The sequence below is a fragment of the Pseudopodoces humilis genome, chromosome 27 (genome assembly GCF_049639895.1).
Source record: "Pseudopodoces humilis isolate 2021_Gansu_Grassland_sample_001 chromosome 27, ASM4963989v1, whole genome shotgun sequence".
Taxonomy (NCBI): Eukaryota; Metazoa; Chordata; class Aves; order Passeriformes; family Paridae; genus Pseudopodoces; species Pseudopodoces humilis.
Genome location: NC_142226.1, coordinates 2,500,639 through 2,520,402, shown reverse-complemented (window position 1 = coordinate 2,520,402; position 19,764 = coordinate 2,500,639). Strand labels below are relative to the sequence as shown.

The window sequence follows — 19,764 nt, the reverse complement described above, 5'->3', positions numbered from 1 at the left end:
AGCTCCGGCCGGAACAACTCATCTGCAACACAAAGACAGGCGGGGAGTCAGGCGGCTCGGCCGGCCCGGGCCCCGTTCCGCTCGCAGACACAGCCCAAGGGCCGGTGGCGGCGGGGCCGGGCCGGGCCGCGCGCCGCGGTCCCGCCCCGAGCGCGGCGCTACCCCCACCCGGCCCGGTCCCGCGAAGAGCTACTACGGGTGCCTGCGCGAGCCGTGCCACTGCGGCTCGGCCCGTCCTTCCTCCCTTCCCCTGTCCCGTTCCCCCCCGCCCGCTCACCGGGTGCCGGCGGCGGCTCCTTCCCCGCCCCAGCGGCACCATGATCGTCGCGACCCCGCTTCCGCTTCCGGCCGCGCGGGGCACGCCGGGAGCGCCGCGCCCGCCGCAGGGGCTGACGGGAGGGGCAGGGCGGCCGGAGCACAGCGCCCCCGCGCGCGCCTCACGGCCCTCAGCGACACCGGGCACAGGCCGCGAAAAGATCTTTTTATTTAAATAGCAGGGACTTAAAAACTCGTTGTTTTAACAAGTTAAATAAAATACAGTGTAAATATCAGCTCTCTTATTTTTTAACTTGCCTACATACAGCTAATTGGGAAACTTTACGGACTTTACAGCATAATCAGGTGTCAAATTGCCTGATCTCTAGCTTCAAAAGCAACAGATTGTATAAAATACTGTGATATCAAAAAAAAAAGCGCCGGTATAATGTACAAAAAATATTTTTACATTAATTCAATGTCTAAAAGTCAGATTAACTGCATCTGATATTCATGGTAAACCATCTTCTCTGACGAGGAACTGGTGGATAAATTGCTGAGCTTTCCTCTTCTCAGCTATGTCAGGCGTGGGATGTCCAGGAGGAGGTCGGAGTAACAAGCCACCAAACACGCTGGCTGCAGGGAAAAGCCACACAGACACACAATGAGAGCACAACACCGAGGGCCATGCCGCCAGCCCCAGGGAAGAGTGCCCGGCTTGGGAATGGGGCAGGATAAAGCTGGTGATCCCCACATCTCCTGCTCTTCTATGGAATATTCACTTATAATAAAAGGTTCAAAGCAGTACAAGCCATGACTGCACTCAGGTATGAAGTGTTTTGTTGCCCTAACCGTGCAGCCCCTCTGAACAGAGGGTTATTTTGCTTGCCTTACCAAGAATATTCACATCCAAATGGTTTTTCCCTGAATTCTTCAGTAGCTCTCGTAGAAATGCCATCAGACATTTAAACACATTTTTGTGGCACACTGGTAGATTGGAGATAATCTGAGGAGGGAAAAACACCAACATTTATATTGCGGACACAGCAATGCCTTCCATCTGCACCCGCCCGCAAAATCCCCCTGTCTGCAAGTGCCAACAGCTCTTTATAACCCAAAAGCACCAGCTCCAGATCATTTCCATTAACAGAGGATTAAGTTACTGAGAGCAAAACCTCGTGACTTGGTGTACCAGAGAGCAGTTTGCCTCCCCACCTCTGGAATCAGAGCTGGTCCCTCAGGGAATCCAGCAGTACCTGGCAGCTCAGCCCGTAGTTGCTGGCACTCTCCAGACAGGAGCTGTAGAACCTGCAGCAGATGACAGGCTCGGGCAGACTCTCCAGGAAAAGCAGCAGTGCCTCTGCCACTGAGTGGTTGCTGCCCACTGATCCAAACATGGTTAAGGAACAGTTCTGAATGAACTTTTGGTTAGGTGTCCCAGAACTCTGCCTACAGTTCGCAGCTTTGGGTTAATCCCCAGGTCTCCACATGAGCTGCTGCTGGTAGCAGTTGGGCACTTGTTTAATTCATTGGCATCACCAGGATTCAGCAGAGGAAGACACAGAGCCACGAGGAAATGCAGAGCTCAGTTACACCAAGAGGAGAGACAGCAGCATAAAAACCTCTTCCAGTTTTGGCACTCTGGCATAGTGAGCCTTCCTGGGCATCAGTCTAAAAGGATACGGAAAGTATCGTACATTCCCTTGTCCAAACAGTCTCGGATTTGTTCAAATTCAGATCTGAGGCCTGGCTGCTGAAACAGGTCCTCCTGCAAAGACAACCGTTTATCACTCCAAGGAAAATAGAAGAATTTTGGGTAAATGGAACAATGTCCTTATAATCTGCCTGGAAAGTCTCTCCAAATTGGTGGTTATTACCCAAATATCAGCACAAACAGATCTAGGAAGGCTGTGGCACTGCAGTAAGAGCAGTGCGGAGGGCACTTGCTGATGCCTGAACACGTAGACAAGGTCACTAGCACCAAACAGTACAACCTGGGGCATCAGGACCACTTATCTCCCATGGCCTTTGGCCAAACACCAGCTTGTAGTGATTGCCATTACCAGTATCTTCTTCAAAACTTAACCTAATGCAAACATCTCATTTTGTATTTCCAGTGCCAACCTGCTGGGAAGCATTGCGATTCAAGTGATCCACCATCATCCACAGCTCTTTTGGGATGTCCATGGGCTTTTCAGCTTGGGCAGAGTCATCACTCATGTCTACTGGCATCAAGGTCTGAGGGAGGGCAGTGTGGGCAGGAGGGAGACAAACAAAAGGTAGTTCTTATTCAGCTCAGCAAAAATACTTCACAAAGGTTATACCTGAGAATTGAGACTTAATAAAAACAGACAGGCCTTAGCATCTAGTTTTAATGCTCTTGTGTGTTTGGAAGGGAATCTTGTCTTTAACTCACAAGTCTCCGAATGGATTCTGCTGACATGTCCTGGATTGGTTCCCTCATGTAACACAGTGTATGGATGGGAGACCCAAAGCAACTTGGCAAATAGTTGCCTGTTACGGATAGAAAATAATCCTTCCCTCTGACAAGATGCAAGACTAAGATATCTTCAAGTTTTTCCTCTCCAGAGTTTAAGCGAGTAGCTGTTGATTTATTAACAAACACCTCCAGCTCAACTGTGATCTCAGCATCTGCCAGAAGATGATAAAAAACCCAGACTCAGTTACAACCAGCATTAAGCCTGCAAACAGACACAGCACTCCCAGAAGTGTAGAGGGAGCTAAGCCAGAAGGGGACAATATCAGCTCATTAACATGAGACAAACAAGGAGGAGCTCACCTGAGAGCAAGAAGCCCTTAGTGGGATTAGCAGTCAGCCACTCCTTGCAGTAGGTTTCCTCATCTGGTTTGCTGATAAATTCGAACTGGCAGGGCACTTGGCCATTGTGGATTGTAAACCTCTCTACCTGCAGCTGCATGTATTTAACATCCTCAAAACAGATCTAGAAACAAATGACAGTCAACATCATCAGCCAATTCTCCACCTTGCTGAGCAGCAATTCCTGTCCTATGGTTTAATTATTAAGCTGCAAGACAACTAGATTAACCTCTTGCTCCCACTCCCATCTCTTCCAGGATTGCACAGGATCACACTTGCTTACTCTGAATGTCAAAATCCTTTCTGTCAGGGGGCCCTTTAAAACAAATGCTGCCCTCCAATAGCTACAATAAAATTAAGAATGAGATAGCTGTAGCCTCAAATGTCCCCTGGGCTTATCTTTATAGTCCCAACGCACAAAGCAAATGCTGGTTTGTGACCTTCTCCAGGTCCTTGCAATTTTACATTTTATGTTTGAAAGCACAAATCAGAGCAAGGGTCACAAACCACCGTTTTACTTTCTCTCCTCCCACCTCAGGGAATGACACACCCTGTGTTTCAGCCTTGTACTGTGAATGGAAATCACCGGCATCTAAATAGGAACAGAGATTCCTAGGGCTTGTAAACAGAGAGCAACTGGAAGTCAAAATACTCTACTTTTTGGAACCAGACCCAAGGGTCTAGGATGCATCTTCTACTGCTGGGGTCTAGGGCTGCTCAGTTCCTTGAGGGAGTGCTGGCACATGACCATGCCCTACCTCTCTGCGGGACAGCGTGACCGAGGGAATGTTGGCATTCTCCAGCTTATCCAGGGAGCGGACTATTTCCTCAAAGGCTTTTCGATAGAGCTCTTCATTCACAACCTTCACCTGAAAAGGACACACACTGGACCAGCTAGCATTGACTGTGCCTCTGCAGGACAGCTGGAACACAGCTGGAAACATGGGAAGGAATTTGATTTTAGCAGCACACTAGAGTATACAACACAGGGAATGGGCAGAGCTGCTTGGATTACTCATCTCCAAGGTCTTCTCATGATCCAACAGTAAAGGACCTTGCCATAACTAACAAGAGTCAGTCAGTACTAGATCAATTTTTTTCCCCTCAGAAAAAAATAAGAAGTTTGACAGCACACTATGCAAGAGAACACCGCCAGATACTCAGGTTAACTGCAGTATCAATTACACAGCCCTTGCCTACTATGATCAACAATCCAATCTCCATATCTGACCAGCCCACCTTTCAAACCATTGTTCTCTGGATGCCACAAAAGCAGGAGAGAGAAATCAGCACCCAGGGGATGAGATCAGCAGAGTTACTTCATCCAGCACTGACATACCTACCCCAATATCAAACACAGAGCTCACTGGCTTATGGTCACTGAGCTTCAGAGCCATGTGGCTGCGATAGCTCAGCTGGGCAATGTTCTGTCCTTTCCAGAGTATCCGATCACACCACGCTGGAACGCGACACTTCTCACTAAAACAGAGGGGAAAATCACCATTTCCAGGCACAGTGCAGATGCAGTAACAACACAGTGCAGAACATCGCTCGCCCAGAGATCAGGGTTTCCTGCCGTGGCCTGGAGCTCATTGTCTATCAAAGTGGTAATTTTAACAGTTTCTTTGCATAGATATAAAATGTTTGAGTGTCTACTATAAGGTATCTGTGGCTCATGCTTTACTTCCTGCTTCTTCAAAGGTGCAAGAAACAATTAACATCCAAAGCAATTCTCAGGTATTTTTAACTATGAGAGCCATGAAAAATAAAAAGTCAGGCTCTACATTTAAAGTTTGCGTTTACTGTTTTCACTGACAGCTGCACAGATTTAATTTCTGCACTTGCAGCTGAAGTTCCTGGTTTGCTAAGACTAGAGGAGCTGCTCTGTGTATAGAGCATTACAAGAAGGATGGTTCTTGCAGGCTTTTGAAGAACAGCACAGTTGACTCCATGTCAACCCTGGCTGGTCTCACCTGAGCAGGTACAGGAGAGATCAGCAAAAATGAGATCCTAAAAATTTTGCTTGGGGAAAAAAACAATGAACCAGACAAAAAAGAATTAAACTAGCTAAAAGGATTCATGAACTTTGTACACCTCTAAGAGGAAACCTGATAGGATTATTACTGGGGAAAAAAATAGCAGGAGTATCTGACAAATAGCTGTGGGAGAAAAACAATGCAAATAGATGTAAACAGGAGATGAATTTTGGAGAGAAGGGAGAGAACCAGAAATAATCTCAGAACTGTTCCTATTTACAGCCATTAGACCTGCAATATTTTTTAGCCTTGTTTTTATTTCCACCAACCATTTGTAGCATCACATCTGAGACAATCACTGTACCTTGTGTCCCAGTCATCACAGCCAGTATCATACTTGTATGTTGGCTGGAAAGAGATCTCTCCTTCTGTGAAGCCTTCAAAGGCTGCATTTGCCTTCATTTGCCTCTTCAGCTACAAAAGAAGAAAAGATGAAAACTTTAATTTTAGATAATCCCAAGCACAATTTCTATGTGGAGTAAGAGAAAAGGCCAAGGAGTCGTGTGGTTTGTACCGAGCACCCTCAGCACCACGTGCAGGTAGGTGAGACATCAGTACCTGGTCATATTGGCAAAGCTCTAGAAATGCTTTCTCCTCTACAAGCTGCTTCACTTTTGCCACATCCAGTTCCTCCAGACGATAGTTGAGGTCCCCCAACCATAGGATCACACTGAAAGAGAACATACACCAAAATGTGCAGAGGCCTGGAGCTGCCCAGAGCACAGCCAGCCCCGGACAGCAGCTCCATTCTGCAGCTCTGGGCTCTCCCCATCACAACCCCTCTGATGAGCTGCTCTTATCAAGAATAACAACAGTGAAAACTTAAAAGAGCAGCTACCTTTTCAATTTTTGCCATTATTAATCACTGTTCTGCATGCTTGTCACTGTCCCTTAATGACTAGTGCTGTTACTATTCCACAGCTGGGGAAGTCAGTGCTTATTCCTGCCCCATCCCCACTCCAGGCTTGAGAATAAAACAAGGCTTGGGAGAGCACAAAGTGACAGAACAGTGTGGATGAGCCCTGTGCAAACCAGGGAAAGCTTTTCTGGCCCCTCAGCTGATGTTTATGCCACTGAGCCCCCCTCCTCACCCCCCAGCACATTCACAGAGCTCTCCTTTGCACATGCCATGATTCCCACAGCCAGATAGGAAGCGTACTCGTGTTTGCCAATAGTGAGAGGGGGCAAATTTGGATCCGACTGGCAGAACTGCATCCGAGAGCAGATGTCTTTGAAGTCCTGGTTCCTCCGCTCGTATTCCTCCGTGTGAGCTGCGAGGTGAGAATTCACAATGCACATGCTGGTGTTGTGGAATTTAAACCTGATGGCAACACCACCTTTGTTACCCTGAAAGAGAAAGACAAAGACATTGGTCAGAAGCTTCTACACTGCAGATGAGTTACTAGCAGTGGACAAGTCAGAAGACTTTGAGACAGATTGTTTCATTCCAGAGAAAAAACATCCTAATTAGTGATTGCTGCCTTGAACATTGGTGAGCACCTGGCAGTTCCCTCTTGCTGTGCCCTGAGCTGGCACGGGGACAGGACTATCTGCTTCTAGAGGCAGCCACAGCCCTTAGCTGGAGGAGTAACCATTGCATCCAAAGAGGGTAGCTCTTCCAAATCTCACCTCTTCTCATGCATGGTTGTCATTCTTACCATCCTCCCCATGATTCCAGTTCCCACAGTCTCAACTTCCACCTCAGCGATGTTCAAAGCAAGTTCTGCCTTCACATACAACAGGAGCATGATCCCCACCAGGCGCACAAGTTTCACCTGAAAAACAGACCCTGGTCCATTCAGTGCTGTAATGGAAGAGGTTTGCTGAGAGAAGGCACATCCATCTATAATATGAGTCACCAAAAAGAAAGTTTCAGGATCATTCAGTGCACCAGCAGGGCTCACAGTGCACAGGCCCCCAGCAGCACAGCCCAGGAAGGAGCTGGGAGCAACATCAGTAAAGGAAGTTGAAGCCCAAAGCAAGAGCTACAGCACAGACATAAGCTCATGAAAGGAGATTCCCTTCAACAACAGAGAAAAGAGACGAAGCAGACCTGTGGAGCAAGAACTAAAACATAAGCAGTATTCCTAACAAAATACCGTCATAATTAATTCCACCATACATTGTAGGCAGACAGGGAAGAGAAGGTACAAAACTTCCTATTCTCCTTCCCCAAGACAGCAGGAGCTCCCTTTAAATGGGGAAGCCTGGCTCTGTTTCCATCCTGCCCCTGCCTCAGCACACTGCCTACAGAACCTGCACAGCTTCTGAAGACACAGCTATTGAGAACAAGAGAAAGCAAAGGGAAAAGAGCCAAGTGGAAAATGATTCCACACTCAAACCTCCTCAAAAGCCACATTTACCTTTGCATATTTGGCATCTGGGTGAAGACTATCAGTTACAGCTTTAAACCATTCTTCTTCCTTCGGTGTGTCATTGAAAAAGAAGGCTTCTTTAGTCAGATCAAGCTCCTGGAAACTGTGTTAGAGGAAGGAACCCATGCACTTGTTTATAACTCTCCAGCCCCCTCTCTGGGAAAGAACTAAATCAGCTAATACTCATTAAATGAATAACTGAAATTAATAACTGAAATTTATAACTGAAAACTCAAATTCAGTGTTCATAGATGTACGTTAAATGTAAAACTAAATTACTGTCATTATTACATCAAATGGCATTAAGGATTTTGTCAGACTGAGAGGCCAAACCCTACCAAACCAACAACCCTTACCGGCTGTGGACACACCCACCCTGGAGCTGTGCAATGCACTACACCAGTGCCAACATTCCTGTGGTGTCCTGGCTGAACTCCTCTGGTGACAGATCTGCCAGCACAGCCCAGGTTTGTGAGGATGGGCAGGGACAGGCACTCACCCCACGCAGTAAATGTCTGGAGGCTCAGCATCACACCTCAGCCAAGGCTGGAGGCTCTCTGTGGGAGACTGACCGTTCACGTTGTATGTCCCAACAAAAACCCTGCAAAGACAGTGACAGAATCCCTGAGCTGCCAACTGCAGAGCCCAGGAAATAGCACTGCTATTAACCAGGGAAAAAATGGTCCATACAACTGACATGTTGCCAGGGAAACCAAAGTTTAAATCCCTAAAATGATTTAACTACAGCTGCACCTTTACAGACACATTTTTACGGAAGGACAGATACAAAGTGTTATAAAACAAAAATAAGGCTGTTGCTGTGCAGTAGCAGGTTGAAATGATAAATTCACAGAATGAGATGCATAAAACTGTTTCAAACACAGTAAAGTTTTGGTCTTAATTATATATTTCACTCAAGCTCTTTCTTATGAGCTTATTGGAACAACTACATGGATAAGCAGTGGACAGAAATGGAGAGGGAGAAGACTGGAGAGCACAGAGCTGGTGCATTTCCAGACACTGTCTAAAATAAGCACAGAAAAAAAGTGATTTCAAAAAGGCCATTTCCTCCACAAGAACCATGAGGAAAGTCTTGTTAGACACATGAATGAAAATTCTGCTTTGCTTGTGCCTAAACATGGAAAGAAAATTGTTCTGGAAAGTATGGATCATACTTTTCTACAGAATTTGCTGTTTGTGGGGACGAGGGATGAAATAATAGATGAGTTATTCTGACAACCCATGCCAAGTTACAACCCACAACAGAAAGTTCTTCTCAGGAGTGATCATTACCTGTAGTTCTGGATGTGTGTGTAGGAGTCCTCCCTTTGTACAAGCTGAGATTTAACAATAGTATCTCTGAGTCCAAACTTTGGTTCTGATAAGATTGAGGCCTTGTTCGAAGCCATGACACGAGAGGCCCGAACCTGTTCAGTTCTCACTTCAGGCTTGAGTTTGTTTTGCCTGCAAATGAAAGTAAAACCACAGATGAAGCCCTATCCCCACACCCTAACTAGGATATTTCTGCCACCGTGGCCTTAATTCACATTTTTCTGTCTGTTCACTAAAGACAGGTAACATTTGGGATAAGCCAAGAAGACTGAAAAGAGCATTTCTTAGCAGGGTTGAGATCTCCAGATAAAACCAGTTTAAGTAACTAAAATAACAAATGGTTTTCACCATCCTGGTGCAGCCTGTTGATGCAGAGCAGGCCTTACTCACACCTGGAAAATGACACAAAACCTGCACATCTTCCCTGCTTACTGGAGCAAGGAGAGGGAAATCTCATCTCCCTCTGCCTCTGCTCAGCCCTTCTGACCTCAGCCAGAGAATGAAGAACTGTGTTTGTTTATAAAACCTTCTGGTGGAAATCATCCAGCTCTGCCCACAGTGGATAGAGGTAAAGGTGGCTTTACTTTGTGTCTCCTGGCTCTGCAGACTCCTTTTTGCAAAGGAACAATGCCACAGCTTGGGAATTCCCACCAGCAATTGGATGGTATAAATTTAAGGTCAGCAACCTGCATACCAGTGCCAAGGACAGCACACGGACAGACTCAGAATGCTTTGCATCAGAGTCCACAAAGTCCTGGGAACTGGAAAATGAAACTGTAACATTTTAAGAGTGTATCTATGAGAGACACTGTGGCTCTAAGCCAAAACTCTCTGAATTCAAAATAAACAATGTTAGCAAGTCCTGTCCCACTAAACAGCCAAAATATGCCCAAACAGGGGACTGGAAGGATTGTCTCTGAGGGAGTGGGATGAAATTTCTGCTAATGTTTTGACAGCATGCTTATGCTGTACTTTGTTTTCTCTTAATTAGAACCTCCAGATTCTGATCTCAAAAAATTGCCAGCTTCTGCTCTAGACCCCCCCACCTGTGTGCACTGACCTGGGAGTGCTTCTATCAGTGCTGTCATGGCTACAGCTCTGACTGACTGCAGCTTTTTTTCCATTTTGTTTGACCCCTTCAGAGCCAACCGCTTCTGGAAAAAAGAAAAACAACAAGCCAACAACAGAAAGTTTCATTTTAAACACAAAGTGTTCTTCAATTTATCAACATGCTTATGTAAACACTGGCAAAAATCTGTGGGCAGAAAATAATTTAGATTTGTGTGGAAAAACAAAGTACCCCACAGTCTCTCTTTCAGCTATCTGACAGATTCAGCTTACTCTGACCCAGCTGTTGTGTGATGCTGCAGCTTCCCCTGCAGAAGAAGAAACGACAGGAGCCACAGAGAGCAGCAGAACTCTGTCCTCTGTGGGAGCACCTGCTGCTGGCTCTCCTTTACAGCTAAGCTGAAGCAGGACTTAGCAGCACAAAATCCGGGGCTTTACCCCAGGAATCTGAAACATTTATGTTAATAGCAGATTTTTCCTTTCTGAAGCAAGACAGGAAGTACAAAGAAGGGGGGGTGGGGGGGAAAGGGGAAAACAAACAAACCCCACAGTACCATTTAAAGGGTTTCTACCTATCTGCAAATACCTAGCAAGGCACCTGGAGGGCCATAAAGAGTCACAGACCCACTGAACCTCAGCAGAAACATCTGCCTCAATGCAAGCTGCACATTTCTAAAACACTAACAGGGCTGCTACAAATCAAACTAACCACAGGACTGACACTAAACACATCACACTACCTTAGCAAAATTTGACCAGTCTTTCAGCATTTTGTCTCAGTTACAATATTCTGCTCCTACAAGTTGCAAAATAACAGTTAAAAAAGAGGATTCTGGGAGAGGTTTCTGTGTTTAAGATGCAAAACCAGAAATTTTAAAATCATGCTCCTTAGCACACAAATCTAATGATGATGATGTAGAAATATTAAGACTGTTGGGTTCTAGGCATTCAGCTGAGCTTCTCCTCCAGTGAACACAACCCAGAAAAAATTAAGATGTTACTGCTGTCACAGAACATTCTGCATAACAAGAGCACAAAACAGAAATAGAACTTGCAGTGCTTCACCCAGGCCCTCAGGATACAAACCAGATAGCAAGAAGTGGCCAAATTCTCAGCCTGGAAAACCTCCTCTGCCCAAGAGCCTTCTGAGAATAGACAGTGTAAGAGGATTTATCAGAGCTTGGACGCAGAAGAGCACATGACTGCAAACACACTGCAGATCACACAGCTCAAATGAAGCAGAATTGACCAGGAGCACACAGAGATGCAATGGGAAGTGTGGGCCTAGGGGCCTGGGACACAGCAGTTTCTCCATTGAGAACTTAATTACTACTCCTTGGATCTCTGCAAGGTCTCCCAATAACAACCATGCAACATCCCTTGAGAGTGAGTGATGGGAACCAAACTGAACCTTCACCTCAATGAACAATGGTTACTTTTGTGCCAAGAAAAAAGCAGATTTCCAGGCTTTATTACCAACATGGGCCCATACCACTCACCAGTATGCAGAAGGCATTATTGCAGAATGGAAAGACGTGTGAGCCTGTTGCTGGCACAACTACTACCTGATCCACAGATCAGAGTTATCCATCACTCCCTGCATTCTAGCCTCATGGGCAGAAATCAGTTTTAGGTAGGATTCTCCTAAGAAAGAGATTAGCTTTGGAAAAGGGCTGTTTCCTTTAGATAAATTTATATCTAGCCACAGATTTCTGTAGTCAGAGGGATCTATATGGTAGCACTGTGACGTGGAATAATGACCCTGTCTGATAATTGAACTGAGCACAGAAATACAGAGCAACATGCAGAGATTACAGGAGATCTCAATTGCACAGAATTTCCAGTTAAATGAGATTCAAGCAGTAATAAAGGCATCAATGTTAAAAATGTGCAGTGACATTGTAGCACAGCAGGAAAATGTATCATATCTCCTGGATAAAACAGGATTCATGCTTAGCGTCCAATGGGGAGAATTAAATTAGGCTTCATGTAACGAGAGCATGATATCCGGCCTAAAGGATACAGCAAAATGCCAACAGTCAGGTTTTGAACCGCACACTGACTTCCAGGAATCGCTTTAGCTCTGAATCTTCTCACACTTCTGCACTCTGCCAAGCAGGGAACGCCACCGAGCACCCGCAGCGGCGGAGCCAGCGGAGGAGGCACCGGGAGAGCGCGGCCCGCCCGGCGGAGCCGACCCGGGCACTCGGGACGGGCAGCGGCACCGGAGCGGCGGCGACCAGAGCCCGGCAGCGGCTCCGCGCCCGCCGCCCGCCCCGGAGCGGCCCCGAAGCGCCGCGGGAGCAGCGGAAGCCGCGACGGAGCTGCCCCTCCGCCTCCCGGCCCCGGCCGAGTCGCGGAGCTCCGGGCGGGCGCTCAGCCCTGCCCCGGCCTCGCCTCCCCGGACAGGCTCCGGCAGGGCAGCGCGGCCCCCCCGCCCACCCCGGCGGGTCCCCGCGCTCACCTCGGCGGGACATCGCCGCAGCTCGGTGCCACGGCCACCCCGGCCCCGGCCCGGCCCCAGCGCCCGCCCCGGCCCGCCCCGGCCCGCCCCCGGGAGCCGCACCCCGCGCCCGGCCGGCCTCGGGCCCGCGGAGCAAGCGCTGCCTGCGGCACGGAGCAGCCACCTCTGCCCCCCGAAACGCGGACGGTCGCTGCCGAGCTGCCTGGCGGTGGGGAATCGCGAGCCGCGACAGCGCTGAGCGAGTAAGTCCAGGAGACGCCAAGGAGGGACAGACGTGCAGACGCAGCGCCGGAGCCGAAGGCACCGCCACATCCGCACCGTGGAGCTCCTACCTGGGCTGCACCTGCTGACCTCCTGCAGGAACGTGCGCGTGTGGGAGCCGAAGGGCAGCTGCACTGTCAGTCGATCGTCCGCTGAGCTGATCTGGACGGTCACGTCCGAGCCTGAGGACATCGGGAGAAAGAGCTAAGAAAGAGCTCCTGTGGGTTGTGCTGACAAGCCGTCACAAACTGAGCGTTTCTCCGCTCTACAGAGGCGGGTGTGCACATGCACGCAGCCTTTGGCAACATCTCCCCATGCCTTCTTACCATGTTTCTTTCCAAAATTTTACATGAGACTGCCGCTTAAAGTATAAAAATCATCTTTTATAAAAAAAATTATTCTGGTTGTGCAGGGACAATAATTAATCTTCCAGTAGCAGTTTAAAAACATACAGAAAATTAGTTCCCTCGGTTGAGTGGGGCTGGTGATGCTCATTAGCAGCAGCTTACAATGGCCAGCAGCATGGCAACTTCCCCAGCAGCCGCAGGGCACAACCCCTCCCCAGTCAGCTCCCCCGGGGCAAAGAACCCCCCACTCCTGCCCCACTGCGTGCAGCTGGCTCAGGGCCCAGAGCATCTCTAATGCAAGCACCGAAGCAACCTCAGAACTCACCAATGACGTGAAGGTCACTGTCGAGTACAACTGCAAAGGTAAGACAAAGTTCAGCTGAAAGTTAAGCAACAGATTTGCAAATCACACTGATATTTTGAGATTAGTGAGCTCGGCAACCTCTCCATTCTCCAAACATTCCCTTCAGGAACAGAGGCAGGCAGAACAAACCTGCTGGGCAGGGGCAGTGGCTGGGGCCTGGTGGGACATGGGTACTCTGGTCCTCACATGGCCCTGCCAGAGATGCCATGTGATGCACAAGTTTCACCAAGAATAACAAACAGTTGAAAAAATGTGAAGGCAGAATAGATTGCAAATTTCAGGAAGCAGAAGAGCAGAATATGGACTCCAAACCCCTTCATCCCGTTCTTTGGAACTGGCCACTGAGCCACCACAGTGTGTCAGTACCTTCTTCCACTGCAAACCCATCTGTGATGGGGATGACTCTCTCCAGCCAGACGTCCTCCGCTGTGATGGCCATCCGCCGGTGAGTGTACACATAGATTCTGCAAGCATAGAGCAGACACGAAGGCAGCTCCTCAGTTCTGGCACAGAGACCCCATCCCAGCCAGCAGCACCTCATGCAAATCCCAAAGTAACTCCCCAACCAAGTGCCCACCCACCTGCTCACCCCATCACCTAAACAATGTGTTCACAGTACTGCCAGAGCAGAGCAGCTCACGGGCCTGGGGCTCCTCACTGACCACCCATAACACCACGGCCCTACAGCACCCCGGTGGAAAGCCCTTGCCGTGGGAGGGGGTTCCCGGGTGGCTGTCGAGGCTCGTGAGGGACCCGCAGAGTTCTCTCGGGCTCTCCCCGCCCGCCCCGAGCTGCGGTCCGGCACCCACGCGTGCTGCCCGCGGCTCTCCACCAGGCCCAGCAGCCGGCTCTCCACAGTGTCCCCTGACGCCAGGAGGCCCTGCACCGCCTGCACCCGCGGTCAAGGAACGGCACCAGCGGAGGGGAGAGCGGAGCGAGGATCGCTGTGGGGATCGGCGGGAGGGAGCAGCGGGAACAAACCGCAGGGGACGGGGACATCCCGGAGCCGGGAGTGACGGGGACAGCCCGGAGCTGGGAGCGACGGGGACAGCCCGGAGCCTGGAGTGACGGGGACATCCCGGAGCTGGGAGCGACGGGGACAGCCCGGAGCCTGGAGTGACGGGGACAGCCCGGAGCTGGGAACGACGGGGACAGCCCGGAGCTGGGAACGACGGGGACAGCCCGGAGCTGGGAACGCGGCGGCAGCGCGACACCGATCAAAGGATACGATCCGGCAGGTCGCCCCCGCCGCTAGGCTCTCCTGGATGGCGACCGACTGGTCCATCTCCACCCCGCTGCCCGGGACCCGGAGGCTCTCCCGGCGGCGGCTGCGCTCTCAGCGCGGCTCCCCCCCCCCGGGCCGCTCGGTTATCGCCCCGCTCCGGGAGCCGCCGGAAATAACGGGGCAGCTCCGGGAAGCGGCGGTGGGAGCGCTGTGGCTCGGCACGGCCCAGCCGATAATGCACGCAGGGATGAGAAGGACGGGGGAGGCAGGGCACGGCCCTGCCAGAGCCCCGCGCCTCCGGCTGGCCCCTCCCGGAAGGAAGGGGAGACTGAGAGGGGGAACCTCTCGGGTCGGCAGATATGGGAAAGGATCATTTCCATGGAAAATCGCGAGATGCTCTTATTTTCAGTAGCGCCTTGAATTATTTCTTGGTTGAATTTCAAGATGACCCAGCGCAGGAGCCGGGCTATTCTTCAAATAAATTAATGTGAAGTGTGGGACTGGATGCTGTAAAATATCACCAGAGCCTTCTGCATTGTAGAGACGGGGTTTGGGCTAAATTAGCTACTTCCACAGATATACGAGATGTAGGTCGAAAGACAGGGAAAACTCGAGTGGTCTCGGTCAGGGACAGCTCTGAAAAACTTCCCAGTTCCTCTCTACTCACCAACAAGGTGAACAGGGCAAGGGAACAGTCTGAAAACGCTACTCTAAGCACCAAACCTTACAAGAATTGTGCTGCTGGGCTGTGTTCTTGAGACAGAACCACCCTTGACATGAATACACTGACACTGGCCTGAGACAAAGTAAACACACCCCCCAAAGGCTGAGCTGCGGTTTGGCTGTAGCAGAACAGGCGCTGCAGCGTGGCAAGGGCCGGCTGGGGTAGAATGACGTGTTTTTCATGCAGCCCCACATCCACCCCGTTAGGGCTGGCAGTGCTCCATGAGGCCCAGCTCCGCCTTCTTGATGGGAAAGTACTCGAGGATCCAAGGGCTCAAATCCACCCAGCCCAGCTCTCTCGCCCTCCCACAGGTCACACTGTGTTCAGCCACACTCAAAACACCAGCACCAAAGGGGGCTGACACAAAGGTTTTAATATTTTGCGGTCTTTTCTCTAAGGAGCCGGTGGCAGCAGAGGACAGTGGTGGCAGGGAACAGCTCCGTGCATGTGTGAGTGGCAGTGCATGGACTGCAGGTAATTATGCCTGGCCAGCTCCATGCTCTGTGTGCTCACCTCTGGACTCTGCCTGTAGCAGTAGAGAACCACAGATGTGAAACAGAATCATCTGAAATGTGAGATGCTTTTAGATTAATCCCACTTCCCTGCCTAAGACTGGGAGATGAAACATAAAGTCACTATTTTAGTACACAGGCAAGAAGCATTTCACTGCCAGAGCACTTTGGAACTAACAGGACAGAGGGGGTGCAGGAAGACGGTGCCACAAGCAGGTCATTGATTAGAGCAGCCCCTGTGCCTCAGTCAATGCAGAATTTTCTGGGTTTTAAGGAGCCCTAATACCCTCTTGTTCCAACTCCTGAGGTCCCCCATTCCAGCAGCCCAGAGGCCAAGAGTGCACCACTCCCAGGATCCACAAATAGCTTGCAGGTCTCTCAGATCTACAAGGTTTGGGCAGAGTACGGTAAAATCCCTTGATGTAGCTTTCTCAGTGCACAGATTAACTGTGTTTCCTCTGGGAAACAGGGGAATCTTGTTTTCAAGTACTTAAAATTTATTGACATGCCTGGACTCACCCATCCTGGGATGGTGTGGGATTCAGAGTGCAGCTTAAGGGGGTTTTAGGATCAACAGCAGGGTCCTGTGCAGGGCAAGCAGAGTGACCCCCAAGGGTGTGCAGCTGCCCATGAGCAGATGCAGAGGGCCCAAGATGCCTTGTTGAAGGGACAGGGACAGCACAGAGGGCATTTGCTAGCAACCTTGGCTGAAGTCAGAGAGCGGCGGGATCCTACTGATCCTACAGGAGAGGCTGTGAAGCCACCTTGTGAGAAATGAACTTGTAAAAATTCGTAAAAATCTAAATAAATGTATATAACAATAATGATATAAAATATAAAGTACAGTATGACACACAAGCCCTTCCCAGATCTAGCCACGAATTCCTACTCAAAGGATAACGATCCTAGCCGGCGCCCATCAACAAAAGAATAGACAGGACGCGGCCCATCAAGCTGACAGGAAAAAAAAACTCCTCAAACTGACAAGGACAGGCTCGGTGACCATCAACGGGGAAGAATAGGCAGGACACGAAACATCAAGCCAAAACGGAGAGGCACCGACGAGATATTCATCACCGGACCCGAACACCTCGCCTTGCGGGCTACCGTTGGGGGAAGCCATCAAGTAAACAAAAGGAAAAATCCAGCCGAAATATCCATCGGCTCCAACCCGGATCCAGCCATCCCATCCGGATGGCCTGAACCACAAGAGCCACTCAGAATTTCTTTACATATGAGGAGACTCGGTCCGGACGTCCATTCGACTCTATTCTCCAATGCCAGGAAATCAATTCATATGACAATCAAGGACTGTTGATGAATGGTGCCTGCCTGGAATTTGGCCTCAAGGCTAAAAATCCCTATAAAAATCCCGGACAGTTTACCCTCCTTCGTGGATTTGGGAACACCTATACCTTTAGGTATAGATCCCTGTCCACCCAGCGCTGCGCTGTTTGTTTTATTGTGGTTTTCCCTCATTGTTTATTTTTTTATAGAAATTGTTTTATAATAAATTGTTTTTATTTAACCCAAATCTGCCTTTGCATGTATAACAGATTGGTGCTGTGACTCGGATCGGAGAAACTGCGGGGAATCTCGCTGCCCGGGACGGGTACCCCCGCTGATTTTGGCGGCCTGGTGAGTGAAGAACCCCCGTAGTTCGTTCCGATATCCGAACCAAATTTAGGCGGAGGTAAAAACCACAATAAAAAGGATAAATCCGGATCGGAGAGCTCGGAAGGCACGGAGCCTTCGGGAGCCGCGGCTTACTTTGCTCGTAAAACGTCTAGTGCGCACAAGGGACACCCACGCAGGAAAATAGCTGTAAGTACTGCTGGTTGAGCGGGCGATCGGGCGAGTGTGTGAGACGTGATCTGATCACGAAGCGAGTGCGGACTTCAAAGGTCGCGTTTCCATCCTCCCGCGAGGGAATTGGCCGGCCCGCGAAGGAAGCGATACAGAGTGAAAAGTTTTTTTTTTCCCTCGACACACACTCGTAAAACCTGAGACCAAAGGGTGTCTCGGGAACTGATCGCAAGGTTACTAAGAGGGGAAGGGACGTCTTGTCGAGCTCGAGGCTGGTAAACCCTCTTAGTAACGGACCCAGGGAGAGGTCCAGGGAAGAATCAAAAGTTCCGATTACAAGAGACCTCAGCTCAGCTCGCTGAAAGGTGAGTATCGGCAAATTTTGATTCCTAAGTACACAACGCAGAAACTGATATCGACTCACGGAGAAGTCGAAGAAAGGTAAGAATATATTTGCGAAGTATAGGGCAGAAAAAAGAGTAAGCTTCAAGGAAGAAGCACAGGAAAAGATTCCTCCGATCAGGGGGAGGAATCACCAGACATCCCACTGGAAAGTCCCCTTGGGGTGGATGCTAAAAACACTAGGAAGATTGTCCCCAGAGGGAAGGGGAAACCAAAGGAGAAATTAATACATTATTGTATGGAGGTTTGGGGAGGACAGGAGTTGAGAAGTCACCTCACTTGGCCAGTGTTAGGCACATTTGAAAAATGGACGTGTAACAAGTTGTTCACTCCTATGTGGAGAACAAAGTCCCCCTCAGATCCTGAGGAGAGGGAATACGCTAAGCTCTGGGTAAATGTCAGAGTAGGGCTTATTCCCAATAAAGCAAAAAGAAAAACGTGAGTCGAAAACTGAGTCCTGGGAACCCCTCGATCACTTACCACCCCCGTATCGAGGACCAGCGGGACCTTCCTCTGCAGATCAAGTAATGCCCACAGCACCCTTGGGCCCCCGAGACCAACCCACTGAGATACGTATGTCTCAGACGGGAGACTCGGGGCCAGCAGCGATGCCGGCAGCCCTTCCCCTTTTCCCCCCCTGTAACCACCGTAACCACAGCACCCTCCTGGGAGGTTTTTCCTGCACAAGGCTGGGGATCACCCTATCCGTCCCTGCCGATCCAGCCGCCACTACCGGGACCCTCCCATACAACGGAGGGGGCTCCTCCCTTCAACCGGGTGGCGGCAGAAATTCCACAATTAATAACAGGGAGGCAACCCACAATCACCAATTCCCCTCCCGCAAGTAGAACCCGTTTAAAAGCAAGAATGATAGATAATGAATGGGGAGAGAGTGAAGAGGGGCACCAGTTGCTCCCTCTTAGGGAAGTACCGACGGCCCCGGGAGTGATCGGTTTTGTGAATGTCCCCCTTAACTCTAGAAATGTAAGAGCATTTAAAAAAAAGAGATGGGGCGGTTGTTAGATAACCCTCTCGGAGTGGCTGAGAGGTTAGATGAATTTTTAGGGAGTAGCATTTATACCTTTGACGATCTTATAGCAATCCTGAGATCACTGTTTAATCCGGAGGAGAGGGAAATGATTAAACAAGCCGGGATCAGAGACTGGGACAGACGCAATCCACAGGGGACGCCAGGTAACCAGAAATGGCCTAACGCAAGCCCGAGCTGGAATGCACAGACAGAGGAAGGCAGACAGAACATGAGGGATTTAAGGAGCATGATTGTACAAGGTATAAGAGAAGCGGTCCCTAGGGGCCAGAACATTAACAAAGTTTTTAGAGAGTGTCAAGGAAAAAAAGAACCACCCACTGAATAGATCGAGAGATTACGGCAAAGTTTACAAATTTACTCTGAGACTGACCCGAACTCTCCTGTGGGGGAGGTTCTGTTAAAAAACACAATTCGTTGCTAAATCTTGGGAGGACATTAAGAGAAAATTAGAAAAGATCGAGGAGTGGCAAGATAAAAGCCTCCAGGAGCTCCTAAGGGAAGCTCAAAAAAAGTATACATGAGGAGAGAAGATGAGAAGCAGAAATTGCAGGCTAAGGTTTTAGTAACTGCAGTAAAAGAAGTCCCAGAAACAAGAACAGATGCAGGGTAAGTTTAAATCACTACCCGGAAAAGGTCGAGATTCTCACCGGGCAGCCCCGGCCCCATGGGAAAGAAACCCCCTGAATGCTACTACTGTAAAAAG

At 49.5% G+C, this 19,764-nt stretch overlaps 1 protein-coding gene across 4 annotated transcripts; it reads right to left on the bottom strand.

The window, feature by feature from the left end:
- Positions 1-466: 466 nt before the first annotated feature.
- On the bottom strand, positions 467-14,812 carry INPP5B (inositol polyphosphate-5-phosphatase B). 4 transcript variants are annotated; one of them, XM_014258633.2, is made up of 22 exons: positions 14,570-14,812; positions 14,151-14,230; positions 13,708-13,805; positions 13,303-13,332; positions 12,702-12,812; positions 9,898-9,988; positions 8,799-8,969; positions 8,005-8,106; positions 7,494-7,608; positions 6,789-6,905; positions 6,290-6,477; positions 5,689-5,800; positions 5,435-5,544; positions 4,438-4,573; positions 3,853-3,963; positions 3,056-3,218; positions 2,672-2,907; positions 2,380-2,493; positions 1,939-2,023; positions 1,512-1,639; positions 1,150-1,261; positions 467-891 (listed from the first exon to the last, which is right to left on the bottom strand). In XM_014258633.2, exons 1-22 carry the CDS (start codon positions 14,624-14,626, stop codon positions 767-769), a joined length of 2,592 nt encoding a protein of 863 aa, XP_014114108.1. In that variant the 5' UTR covers positions 14,627-14,812; the 3' UTR covers positions 467-766. The 4 variants fall into 4 exon arrangements, with proteins under 4 accessions (XP_014114108.1, XP_014114106.1, XP_087923435.1 ...); XM_014258631.2 differs by having other exon boundaries at positions 9,898-9,991; positions 14,570-14,811; XM_088067309.1 differs by lacking the exons at positions 12,702-12,812; positions 13,303-13,332; positions 13,708-13,805; positions 14,151-14,230; positions 14,570-14,812 and adding an exon at positions 12,370-12,421.
- Positions 14,813-19,764: the final 4,952 nt, after the last annotated feature.